Source organism: Elaeis guineensis, chromosome 5 (genome assembly GCF_000442705.2).
Source record: "Elaeis guineensis isolate ETL-2024a chromosome 5, EG11, whole genome shotgun sequence".
NCBI classification, from domain to species: domain Eukaryota; kingdom Viridiplantae; phylum Streptophyta; class Magnoliopsida; order Arecales; family Arecaceae; genus Elaeis; species Elaeis guineensis.
Genome location: NC_025997.2, coordinates 41,339,364 through 41,353,551, shown reverse-complemented (window position 1 = coordinate 41,353,551; position 14,188 = coordinate 41,339,364). Strand labels below are relative to the sequence as shown.

Here is a 14,188-nt window from a genome sequence, read left to right as displayed (position 1 = left end):
CAGATATTGTATGCCATTGAATTTCTAGGGAAGAATAGGCATCATCTAAATGTTTTGAAGTTCAATAAATTCATGTGTTTCACACCTTGTCTGCTGTTCTGAGGAATGTGGACTCATTCTAAAGCTTCTCTTTTGAATTCTAATGAAACAAATATCTGCATAAAGAATTTTCATCTATCCACACCTTGACATTTTATCCAAGTAACAGCAGTGAGAGAACTTTGGTTTTTGCTGATCATTCTTGAGATATTCTTTTCTAGCCGTATGGTGCAACTATCCTCTCTTATTGCGATTTCTTTGTTAGAAAATGCCAAACATTTCATGCTGGATGATGAACTGGTAGGGGTCCTGCCTAACCCTGGTTTCTCCAAAAGGAAAAAGGAAAATAAGAAAAAAAACAGAAAAGGTTAAAAAAAGTTACATTCTATGCTTAATTCTGCACTTATGTAATGTAGGTGAAAACAGCAGAAACTGGATACATGTCCCGCAGATTGATGAAAGGTTTGGAAGATTTATCAATTTATTATGATCAGACAGTGCGAACTGCTAGTGGATCTATAGTTCAGTTTGTTTATGGTGATGATGGCATGGATCCAGCAAAGATGGAAGGAAAAGATGGCATTCCCTTAAATTTGGATCAGTTGTTCATGAAAATCATGGTCTGTACTTTTTTCTTTTAACTTGCTTTATGGATATGCTTTGAAGAGATGCAACCTCATATGAGTTTTGTTTTCGATTTTGCAGGCTACATGTCCCCTTAGAGAACAAGACACTTTATCTCCAGCAGAAATCTTACATATTATGGATGACAGACTATCGAAATATGATATGACTCCTGAGGGTGGTTGCTCAGCATCCTTCAAGAAAATGTTGTCAGATTTTCTGCATAAACGCGTTGCTGCATTATGTAACATAAGAAGGGCGCTTCAGCTTGATGAAAATCATCTTCAGAAGCAAGATTATAGCGTACTTGAAAGTGTTGCTGCTAATATATCTGGAATTTCTGCTAAACAACTACAGGTTTGTGTCATATTCCTCTTTTGGATTGCTATTTTTCACTTGAAATTGTGGAGAAGGTCAGGCATTTGGAGTAGATGAGGTACAACATCTGGATGAAAGATGGGAACGGAAGCTAGGTTAATTTGGTTAATTAGTTTATTTATATTCATCTGGAAAAAAAAATATGCTTTATGGCTGATATTTAGTGACACTGCTTTATAGATATTGGTCTACAAAATTATATCTTTTTGTGAGACATAATAATGTTATGCTCAAGCACTTAAGACTTGCACTGCATGCTCATACTGAAAAGGACTTGTGAGCTACTAAAAATTGTTGTTTCTTGCTAAATGCAAAGTGGTGCAGCTACCCAAAAAATACATAACTAGCATGTTATTACTATGTAATGGTCTTTTGACTCTCTTCTTTATCTTTTCTATTGTCAAGGTGTAGCTTATTTTTGATTATTTTAGTTGAAACTTGAAAATGTACGTGCCTTCAGTTCTTGAGCCTTTGACCAATCTATAATCCTAGACCATAATAAATATATATTAATTGTTTCTAAACAAGTCATGGACATGTGTATTGCAGTTTCTGATGTAGATTAACAGTGCATGCTGCTAACATGGATTGGCATTATATTAGAAACTAACAAAGAAAAAAACCTTGTTGCTTGTCATATCTGTGGGTGTCACAATCACACCGTTCTTGGGAGTTTCTGTAGAATGAATGGACCATGTTAGATACTATGAATCTACATAAGGTTGAAGCATGCATCCTGTTTGACCAGCATCGGAGAAAGCAATCTATCCAACCAGCATTAGATATTTGGTAAGGAGGATATAAGAGTTATAAAATCATGTTAATTTGGGGGGATGAGCTGATGCAGGATAGATCCTTTTAAGTATTTTTGGTCTGTAGAGTTCCAAAACCTCCTAATACTTCATTGAAATGCATGTTCCCTTCTTTTATTTCAATTAGTTAGCAAGAGTTCCTGAATAGGGAGGATGTAGAACTTTTGATGGAGAAAAGATTTGATGGTCAATGCCACAACTTTTGGGGAAAATATTTTCAACATGGACATTAAAAATATGAGTTTGTACAGGAAAAGCTTTTGGAATATCACTTAGTGTGTATTTGAGTGGATTGGAGGTGTTGGAAAAGAAAATTCAAAAGGGCTTCTTGATGAAGTCCTAAATCTTGTCTAATGGTGACAGTGTGACACAAGTTTTAAGGAAGTATTGAGTTGTTTGAACTGCTAGTGTCATAAAGATTAAGGAAAAGTTTCACTTAAATTGGTTATGTTGGTAGTACTTTCTAAAAAATTCCATCCAATTTTTTTGTGTTGTTGACTTGTTAAAATTGCATCTTAAGTCTCAAATCACAATTGCACTTAACCTTTTACAAGAAGAAATGTAATCCATAGGTCTATGGTTTGTATTAATAATTTACAATAAAAGGTATTCTTTACTTTTTGCTTTTAGTTTGTGGAAAAGAAGGCATTTGTTTCTGATATTTCTTGAGTAGTTTTATCTAAATAACAAAGTTCTTGTTTTAGGTTTTCCTGGAGACATGTATATCCCGTTATCATTTGAAAAAAATCGAAGCAGGAGGAGCAATTGGAGCAATTGGAGCTCAAAGTATAGGAGAACCAGGAACTCAGATGACATTGAAGACATTTCACTTTGCTGGAGTTGCTAGCATGAGTATCCTATGGGTGTATTCATTATTAAACTGAAGTAGCCTTTAATTTCTTTTGTGTAGTCTATAAATGAAAATTCTGCCTTTGAATTTCTTATACTTTTATCTATACCAACTTCTCAAGCACTTTTTTTTCTTTTTATGCTGTATCCTGTTCTCAAACACTATTGTCTGTTTTGAGAAACTAGGCAATTCATTACTTTTTTCAGTGTGACAAAATTATCAGAGCAACTTTGATAATAGGTTAACAAATCTATCATCGTCATTTCATGCATATTGATAGTTTCCTTCTTATTGCACAAATTTTATGTGGATTAGTCAAAATTTGTATACTTTTGATTTAAGATCTACCTGTAACACATCTTTTGTCTGAAATTATAGATAAAAAGAAGAAATTGCAAAATACATGATCTTGATGTATTCAATAATGATGTTCACTGTGCTAAATATCTTTTGATTTTCTTCTTGTCCTCTCTCTCTTTTGACATTTCTGGGGCTTCATGTAGGCAGATATTATCATCTATATTTTAAGGTGAAAATAAAGAAAATTCCCAAAAAAAACATGAAGGTTTGCCATTTTCTGCCGCTGTATATATATGCTATGGTTGAGGAACACAAGATGGTAATGTAAAGCTGTATCATTCATGTATGTCTTCCTAGTTTGAGATATTTACTAGTACAAAGTGTCTTTACTTTTTAGTGCTGTTATTTCTGACTTTGTTTCTAATTAAGTCACAGTGCTATTAAAAGTTATCACAATTATTATCCAAATCCAGCAAGAAATGGTTGAACAACCTCCATCTTTTTCGAATATTTCTTCAACCATTTACTGAAATACTTCCATCATCTGCTTTCCTGTTGCACAATCTGTGATATCCCTGTGGAAATAAGGGACGGGTCTCAGTACCGGTTCGGTGGACCTTGGACGTGTGTCTGATATTCTTCAATGTTTTTCTATATATTCAACTTATACAAAGATTGGATAGTTTGCTTATACTGAATTCTGTATCTAGTGCAAAGTGATCTCTTAACTGAGCATTAGATGTCACTCTTGGGGTTCCTCGCATCAAGGAAATAATAAATGCTGCGAAAAACATAAGTACACCAATTATCACTGCCACACTTGTCTCTGACCGTGATGTTCTGTCAGCACGTATGGTGAGAAGCAGTCTTCAGAAAACTGTTTTGGGCGAGGTATGTTTCTTGCTGATGATATGAAAGTTACACATCATTTATGTAATACTGCCTTGGAGATCTGTCGGTAGTACTTACTGAAGTGCTAATTGTAATGGAATGAGACTTTTTTCCCTCTGCTGTTCTGTGAAAAGCATCTTGACTGTTGAAATTGAAAAGTCTGGAAATCAGTAACAAATTAGCTTGAACATGCCTTGTGAGTTAGAACCATCATCTCTTTCTATGCTATTGTTGGAATTTGACAGTGGCCATCCCTTAATTTATGCACGATGAAAACTACCTTAGTGGCAAAGTAAAATCCGGAAGGCCAACAATATAAAAGAATAAGGGTTATAAAGCTTGTTGTTCATGTTCATGTTTTCGCCCCAGAATCTCATCCATAATTCCATCCATTTTTGGGTGAATGACCCTTTGATATCTGGAGAAATGTTAAATCCACTAAAGTTTTTCAGCTACTCGTAAATTTTCTGGTGAAGCAGCAAATGAGACAACTTTCAAAATGCATATTTTAGCTACCTTTAATGAAGATAAAAACTAATAGTATATGATATGGTCCATACAATTCACATTTTGTGAAGGTTATTGTTGCTGGTCAATGATAACCATGGCAATTCTTCCAAAATGTTGAAGAGGCTAAGTACTTATTTGATATGTAATTCATGGACCTTGCAATGTAGATTTTTCTGATACTAGTGGATGCCCAAAATATGCAGCTGCGCATGTAGTCGAAAGTTGGTCTTTCACTGATACCTATCATTTTACTACAAAGATACGTTTTATTCCATCACAAAATTTGAAACTATTAAGCATGCTATATAACTTTCTTGATGAAATTAATGTGTAAATGGATAAGATCATTAGATGTTCTGCATTAATCTTTCATATATATTTAGAAAAGGTTCTATAGGTTGCTCCAAAATGTGCCATTGGAAGTGATTCTTCACATCTTCCTCCCACATCTTAAGTAGTTTGTGTGTAGTTTTAAGTAGCTAAACAGCATTGCTAACATGATGCATCTTCTATTTCTTTTGTTGATTGGTGACACCAATTGACCTGCAGAATGATTGCCTTCCATAAATCATTAGAGGATGTTGAAGTTGAAGATAATGGTCCATGCTTATTGTATATGATGATTTGAATAATCCACTTGTCTTTACTAGTCATGTCCAAATATTCGTAAAATACTATCTTGAAGCTGGGTGATTGTTCATCTCATTTGATTGTGCAGGTTGCTAAGGCCATAAAGATTGTACTGAAATCCAGTCAGCCTTATATAGTTGTGAAACTTGACATGGAACGGATTGAAGCCTTGCATATGAGAATTTCTTCCCAGTCTGTACAACAGGCAATCCTGAATCATCCAAAAACAAAATTAAAACCTGAGGTATGAAGATATCCTTACCTCAGACCTCTGCAATCATTCTTTCCTTGTAGCGCTGGGTCTTCATTATGCAGCTTGCTTGCAGCATATCCGTGTCCTTGGCAACAACAAGCTGAAAATATACCCTCCTGAAGCAGATAGGAGTAAACTACAATTTGAGCTGCATTCTTTGAAAGCTGTGCTTCCAAAGGTTATTGTGAAGGTAAAACTTATGTTTCCACCCCTTGAGATTCAATTTTAAGAAACTGTTTGACGACACAGTTTCATCTGATGTTTCTGTTAAGGATGGGGAATCCTTATGTTTTTTTGTAATTGATGCTCAGGGTATCGCAACTGTTGAGCGTGCAGTTATCAACCATGCTAACGGAGTATACAACCTGCTAGTTGAAGGGTTTGTTTTTCTTGTGATATTCGTGTTCATGCACTATGCTTTGGGAATTGAATATTCTTGTTCTTCATATTCCACCCTGCATGCTTTGGTCAACCATGAACTTCCTCAATGACAGTAATCAAAAGTAAGAAGTGGATGTAACAAATTCTATAAAGCACCCTGATCTTGGCATTAGCACTAAAATGCTTTCTTAATTATATATGTTGGACAACCAGAAATAATTTAGTTATTGAATAATAAATATGTGTTTATTCTTGTTCAACTCGAAAATTCATTTCTTAGGTATAAACAAAATTGAATGGATCAATAATCTTTTTTTGCAATCTACCTAGTATAAGTCCGTCCTAGAATAATGGCATTCTCTTTTTAACAGTTCAATTGTTCAAATGAATTGACTTATTACACTCTATAAATATTGCAGTACAAACCTTTTGGCAGTCATGGGCACCCCGGGAATTGATGGAAGTAAAACTAAAAGTAATCATATCATTGAAGTCCAGCAGACAATTGGAATTGAGGCTGCGAGACAGTGCATCATTAACGAAATTCAATATACAATGCGTAATCATGGCATGAGCATCGATGCACGGCATATGATGCTTCTGGCAGATTTAATGACTTACAGAGTAAGCATTATTTCGTATTTTTGTTGTGTATGTCTGTGATGTAGATGCTGGGACTTTGTTAATTGAGGCTTTTATCTTCAGCTCTTAGTATACATTTGCTTACCAGGCATATTTGTCATTTATTATGATTGCTTATCTCAGGGAGAAGTTCTTGGAATCACTAGATTTGGCATCTCGAAGATGAAAGACAGTGTTTTGATGCTAGCATCATTTGAGAAAACTGCAGAACACCTTTTTAATGCTTCATATAGTGGTAGGAATGATCAGATAGAGGGAGTAAGCGAATGTATTATAATGGGCATTCCGATGCAGCTGGGCACTGGCATACTTAAAGTTAGACAGAGGTATATATCTAAAACATCTTCACAATCTGCAGTGACACATTTAGTCCAAATGATATGCCATTATGATTGTTGCATCAGTGTTTGCATGTTCCAGTCACCGATACAACGTGTTCTTCCATATTCATGTATCCTTATGTGGCTATATATGCATCAACTGCAAATCATCTTTTAAACTTTCTGAATTCAGATAACATTTAGGTGTCATTTGTAACTAGATATAGTGTGATTATTTGGACATGCCCATATATATATATATATATATATATATATATATATATATATATATATATATATATACATATATATATATCACGTTACAAATGACAAGTGTTCTCTTTTCTGTTGTTAGTAAAAAGGGAACATCTGAGGGTAAAAGTTCATCTGAAAGTTATGGTTTGCAACATTTTCCATTAATTACCACCTTGACAGTTAGTCATGTCAAACCTATAGGCCTTTCTGTGAGCAAGATATGTGTTGACTGTGGAGCTACATTATGACTGTGTGAGTCGTGATACATGTCTTATGCTTTTTTTTTAAAAAAACAATAAATTAATATGGTCAGGTCTAGTAATCCCATCAAGTATCTAAACCACTAAAAGAAGCATCAAGACTAAATAACAGGATTTTAGCTCTTAAAGTAGCATCACCAATTATTAGTGTTACCCGGACACTCACATGCGGCTCTCAAAATCTGTGTCAGATATGTATTTGAGTCAGATACATTTCAGATACTTGGATGCTTATGAAGTTCTTTGAAGATTGGAAGAGAGTTGAACTCTTCCAATGAGTTTGATCATTTAGTTTGATATTAGGACTGAGCAGTTGTTCTTTTCTGAGATTTGTTAAGGATATAGGTATTAAAACAACTTTGCAAAGGATTACTTTGCTAATATCCTTCAGTTAATCAAGAAGTTTAAATAAGAAACATGTACACTGAAAGATCTTAACCAACAATATCTTTTTAACATTTTTTTTAATTCTTTGAACAGATAATGTTTGAAGGCATAATATTAATTTAGTTAAATTTATATGTTATTTTATGTATCCCCATACCACTCGTTTTCACTCTTGCCGAGTCAGACATGTGGACCCGTGTCCAGAACTGAATCTCATATTTGTGTCCATACAACACTGCTAATGATATTGTCACTATTATCATCATTAGCAAACTAAGAATGTTCCATGAATCTATGATACGTTCATGCACAAAGACATGCAGATCTGCACACATTCATATGAGTTAGACCCTGCACACATATATACATATATGAGTTAGACTGTGCGCTAAATGTAAAAATTTGAGAGTAGATTTAAGAGATTTAATGATTCCAGAAACAATGATGGGGCACTCAAATTGGACATCCACACACATACAACAACATTAAGAGTCTATATCTTTAAGAGTAAAGGCAAAATAGCAGGACTTTTAGCTCTTCAAGTAGCATCACCAATGATATTTTCGTTATAACATCGTTCAGAAGTCAAGTGTGCTATTTAAATCTCCAATAGGTGCCATAACTTGCATATTTGTGCTCGCATGTCTGTGCATGCATGATTAGACCCAAGGTTCAAAATATCAAGGATTGATACCATATCGAGAATGGTAGGTACAGTATGTGTCATATCAAGGATTATATGAACAAAGGGTGTTGATGGATACATATAAATACACCCCAAAGCCCTTGGTATGGCCGTTTTTGGTCTCCAAAATCTGTATCTAGATTTTCTTTAATAACATTTTCCTATTCAAATGCTATGTTTTCATAAGAAATTAGATAGGAATATCGAGTTAAATACTCTAGTCAAGGGTGTTTTGTTTTTTATGCTAAAATCATGACATGCAAAAATATCACAAAATGTCACTTTGCAATCTAAAATACATTTTAAAGATTCACGTGTCAAAGTTAGCAACTAAATGAAAGAAAAGAAACAATATTATTTATAGCATTATTTAATAATAGTAGCAAAGAATATTATTTAATAATAGTAGCATCTGCAACCCAAATCATTCTAATGACTGCTTCTAATTTCTACCATCAACCAGCACTAAATAGCTTTAGCTTATCCATCTTTATAATCAATTACCAATGTTCTGAAGTGCAAATTTGTTGCATGAACTTATTTCATTTGGTTCATCAATTTATCTTCTCCCTTTTTTTCTGTTGCTTTAGAAACATTGTTTAAACATATATATTTTTTGGTTGATTAAAAATATAATTAGTTCAAAATTTATGATAATTTCAATTTTGGCTAGTTGGAAACTGGGCATGTCAAAATAGTACAAATTGTGCATCAAATTTTTTAGCAATGTGTACCTATCACTAGTGCAAAAATAGTTGTGGAGTGGTCAATCTAATGTGAAAATCCTTTTAGTAATTCATCTCTCTTCTTCTCATTTCCACTTTCAAGTAGTGCAGAATAAGAGACAATTCCTGTCACCCACTTTCCTAGCAATACCTAGGTGGACCACTCTGTTTAAGTGGTTCAATGTCAATTCAGGATAAACCAACCTTGATATACTCCCGAACCATCGGATCCTCCTCAGTTTAGGTGCTTCGGACTGAATCTGTCTAAAGCATTGATATACACCCTGTAGTGACTCAAGCCTCCCCCTTTTTAGGAGGCCCCAGGATTGCATGTATCAAGACGTACATGCTGAACTGCTTTGTATTTGAAACATTGGCTAGACCACACAGAAGCATATACATATACAAATTAAGGCTACATACTAAATATTCAAGCTCTGAGAAAAGATTTAAAAGATTTAACAATTCTGGAAACAATGATGGGGTACACAAATTGAAGACCCACACCATTGAGTTTGATCTATACTTTCAAAAGTGGGTCAAAAATCATTTAGTTTACAGATCTTTAAGCTACTTCAAGTGAGTACAGAGGATGGATGGCTTTATTTGCACTAGTATGCCAAGTACATGATAGGGAAAATATAGGTATGAGTTGTAAAGTAAGACATTTATCAAGTTATACTCAATATCCACAGCTGATAAGCAAACATTATTTTTATGTACCTCTACATGGTTTATGTTTTTCCCCCCTTGTTTAAATGCATAATATGGTCTTACCTGACAGACTCAAGGAAAGTCAAAAGAGTGTAATTTCAAAGTTTACCATGGTTTGACAGTCATACCCTGTAATACCTGGATACATAGTTTTTCTAGCTTTAGAATATGCTATTGTTCTTAAATGGATTGTCTTGGTTTTGTTTGGTTGCTGATATCTGGATAAGGTACTTTGTATTTGAGAATAAATGGGTGTATTCCCTTTGTGTACCTACAAAAGAAATATTGCCAGCATAGTTGCATCTATGAAATCATGAAGTTTGAAATGATCCAAATGTGTGATGCATTCTCTTTGCTTCTAGACGACCCCAAATCCAAGGGAACTTAGTAGGCTACCTGCAAATACTAACAAATATAAAGTACAGGAGAAGAATTTAAGAGTGCCACAATTAGCTACTAGCTGTCAACCAATTTTTCAGTGCCAGAACCTTGTGAAGTGTGTCAGAAGACATATTGTAATTTGACAATTTGTTGTCTTTGGTCCATATAGATGGGCTTTTGCACATCAGCCATCCATTTTTTGGTAGGTAAATAGGTCACAATTCTAGAAATGCACAATAGAATTCTGCTTCTTTGAACAATGCATTTTGATTAGCATGCTTTATTTAGAAAGTTGGCATAATTAATCAAATTTTGTGGTGGCAGGGTTGAGCAGCTTCCTGAACTTAAGTACAGGCCTGATCCTATTATATGTTGAAATATGGCAAGCTTAATGCATCTTTGACATGTTTATAAACAGCGGTTCTTGTATCAGAACTATGTAATCAGTAGATAGCAGAAATTGGACTGGATTTCATACTAGAAGGTATTTGAAGTCTTTTCTTCATTATGTGTTTTTTGAAGGGGCATTGATTAAAAATGCCAAGTGGATTTATTGAGGGGTTCAGTGAAACCTTTTGTTTGACCCCCCACCTTGTGATATGCGTGCCGCACCATTTCAGCAAGGTATGCCATATTCGTAGTCTTTGCCTTTTTCGTACTCTAATGATATCACATGCCAGGATGTCGCACAGAATTTTACGGTGCTTGTATCGATTTTTAGTTGGAGTGCTTTACTAAATTAATTAAAAAAAAATTATTTATCAAAATAATCTAATTTTTAACTTATTAATCAAAATGATACAAACAGCATAAAACATCATTCAAAATGGCATTTATGATGGTCATGTCACCATTTTATTCCACCCAAGTTTTCATGTGGACAGAAAAAAATAAAATAAAATAAAATCGTCAAATCAAATGGCGTTTTAAAAAACGTCATTTTATTTGGCGATTTTATTTTTTTCAACAAAAAAGAGAAAACGAAAAAAAAATGAAAAAAAATAGAAATTATAATTTTAAAATTATAAAAAAATAAAAATTATAATTTTGATTAAAATAAAAATCATCATTTCAAATTAGTATCTCCATTTCAAATTATCTTTTTAAAAAAATATCTAAAAAAAATTGGTGTAAAAAAAAATAAAAAATATCATAAAAAAGAATTGAAAAAAAATAGAAATTATAATTCTAAATTTTAAGAAAATAAAAATTTTAAATTTAATTCAAATAAAAATTGTCATTTCAAATTACAATCCCCTTTTGAAATTAATTTTTTTAAAAAAATATCATAAAAGAAGCAAAAAATGAGAAAAAAATAAAAATTATAATATTAAGGTTTAAAAAATAAAAATTTTAATTTTAATTCAAATAAAAAGCATCATTTCAAATTATTTTTCTCATTTAAAATTAAATTTTTTAAAAAAACTATCCCAAAAAAATCTTAAAAAATTAAAAATATCATAAAAAAAATGAGAAAGAAATCAGAAAAAAATAAAAATTATAATTTTGGATGAATTTTAAAAAATAAAAATTTTAATTTTAATTCAAATAAAAAACATCATTTCAAAGTATTTTTTTCATTTAAAATTAATTTTTTAAAAAAATATCCCAAAAAACTCTTAAAAAATTAAAAAAATAAAAAGTGCCATAAAAAAGGAAAAAAGAAAAAAAATGAGAAAAAAATAAAAATTATAATTTTGAATTTAAAAGAAATAAAATTTTTAATTTTAATTAAAATAAAAAATATCATTTCAAATTATTTTTTTCATTTCAAATTAATTTTTTTAAAAAATATTCCAAACAAAGAAAAAATATCTAAAAAAAATGTCATAAAAACAGAAAAAATGATAAAAATAAAAAAAATTATAATTATAATTTAAAATTATAATTATAATTAAAAATTTTAATTTGAATTCAAAAAAAATAAAAAATATCATAAAAAAGTGAAAAAAGGAAAAAAATTTGGGAAAAAAATAAAAATTTTAACTTTAATTCAAATAAAAACTGTCATTTCAAATTACTCTTCTCATTTCAAATTATTTTTTTTAAAAAATATCTGAAAAAAATTGGTGTAAAAAAAATAAAAAGCATCATAAAAAAAGGAAAAGGGGAAAGAATTGAATTGAAAAAAAATAAAAATTATAATTCTAATTCAAAAATAAAATTTATAATTTTGAATTAAAAAAAAATTCTAATTATAATTCAAATAAAAAGCATCATTTCAAATTACTAAATTAATTTAAATTTAATTTTTTAAAAAATATTCCAAACAAAGAAAAAAATACCTAAAAAAATGCCAAAAAGGGTAAAAATGGGAGAAAATTAAAATTATAATTTTAAATTATAAAAATTTTAATTTGATTTCCAAAAAATTAAAAAAAATGCCATAAAAAAGTGAATAAAAGGGAAAAAAATAGAAAAAAAATAAAAATTATAATTATAAATTAAAAAAAATTAACTTTAATTCAAATAAAAATTATCATTTCAAATTACTATCTCCATTTTAAATTAATTTTTTTATTAAAAAATCACATAAAAATAATTAAAGAAAATTAAAAAAAATAAAAATATCATAAAAAAGAGAATAAAAAAATGAAATAAAAATGCTAAAGAAAATGGCATTTTTGAACCTTAAGACCCCCCCAAAAAAAAAGAAAACCCCCCTCTTCTCCAGCGTGTCCCTCTTCTTTGCGTGTTCCTTCTCCTCTCCGATGGCACGACGGTGAGCTTTCGATGGCGGTGAGCTCTCTTTTTTAAAAAAAATTATAATTATAATTTTTATTCTTTTATTTTTTATTTTATTATATTTTTATTTTTTTAATTTTTTAAGGTATTTTTTGGGATATTAATAATTTGAACTGGGGATAGTAATTTGAAATGATATTTTTTATTTGAATTAAAGTTAAAATTTTTATCTTTTTTAAAATTTTAATTTATAATTTTTATTTTTTTCTCAATTTTTCATATTTTTTACTTTTTTTATGGTATTTTTTATGGTATTTTTTATTTTTTTTATTTTTTTGAATTCACATTAAAGTTTTAATTTCTTTTATAATTTAAAATTATAATTATAATTTTTCTCATTTTTACCATTTTTTTCTGTTTTTATGGTATTTTTTTTGGTAGTTTTTTTCTTTATTTGGAATATTTTTTAAAAAAATTAATTTGAAACGGGGAAAGTAATTTAAAATGATGTTTTTTATTTGAATTAAAATTTAAAATTATATTTTTTTTAAATTTAAAATTAGAATTTTTATTATTTTTTATTTTTTTATGGTACTTTTTATTTTTTTAATTTTTTAACATATATTTCTTTTAAGATATTTTTTTGAAAAAATTAATTTCAAAATTAATTAACTTGAAATGGAGAAAGTAATTTGAAATGATGTTTTTTATTTGAATTAAAATTAAAATTTTTATTTTTTTATCATTTCTTTCTCATTTTTTCTTTTTTTATGGTATTTTTAATTTTTTTAAATTTTTAAGATTTTTTTGGGATATTTTTTTAAGAAATTTAATTTGAAATGGGAAAAAAATTGAAATAATGTTTTTTATTTGGATTAAAATTAAAATTTTTATTTTTTAAAATTTAAAATTAAAATTTTTCTTTTTTTCTCATTTTTTATGATATTTTTTTAAAAAAATTAATTTGAAAAGGGGATTGTAATTTAAAATGACGATTTTTATTTGAATTAAAATTAAAATTTTTATTTTTTTAAAATATGAAATTATAATTTTTATTTTTTTTAATTCTTTTTTGTGATATTTTTTATTTTTTTTACATCATTTTTTTTAGATATTTTTTAAAAAGATAATTTGTAATGGGGATATTAGTTTGAAATGATGATTTTTATTTTAATCAAAATTAAAATTTTTATTTTTTTTCATTTTTTTTTATTTTTTTGTTGGAAAAAAATAAAATCGTCAAATAAAATGATGTTTTTTAAAACGTCATTTGATTTGGTGATTTTATTTTGTTATTATTATTTTTTTTCGTCCATGTGAAAATTTGGATGGAATAGGGTGGTGTAGTCATTATAAAACGTAAAATGATGTTTTATGCTGTTTGCATCATTTTGATAAATAAAGGGGGCGGTGGGATCTTCCGTATTGCTTAGTTTCTGCCTAAAGCTGCAACGTCAATGTGTCTT

General features: G+C 29.8%; 1 protein-coding gene across 1 annotated transcript in view; it reads left to right on the top strand.

The window, feature by feature from the left end:
* The window catches only part of LOC105034397 (DNA-directed RNA polymerase III subunit 1), a 40,672-nt gene extending 29,992 nt beyond the window's left edge, over positions 1-10,680 (top strand). The window contains exons 19-28 of the mRNA XM_073257914.1: positions 456-659; positions 745-1,020; positions 2,558-2,705; positions 3,743-3,894; positions 5,123-5,278; positions 5,361-5,477; positions 5,599-5,666; positions 6,088-6,292; positions 6,434-6,636; positions 10,362-10,680. Coding sequence (XP_073114015.1) covers positions 456-659; positions 745-1,020; positions 2,558-2,705; positions 3,743-3,894; positions 5,123-5,278; positions 5,361-5,477; positions 5,599-5,666; positions 6,088-6,292; positions 6,434-6,636; positions 10,362-10,413 — 1,581 coding nt within the window. The 3' untranslated portion in view covers positions 10,414-10,680. The remainder of the gene's footprint in view (positions 1-455; positions 660-744; positions 1,021-2,557; positions 2,706-3,742; positions 3,895-5,122; positions 5,279-5,360; positions 5,478-5,598; positions 5,667-6,087; positions 6,293-6,433; positions 6,637-10,361) is intronic.
* The last annotated feature ends 3,508 nt before the right edge of the window (positions 10,681-14,188 follow it).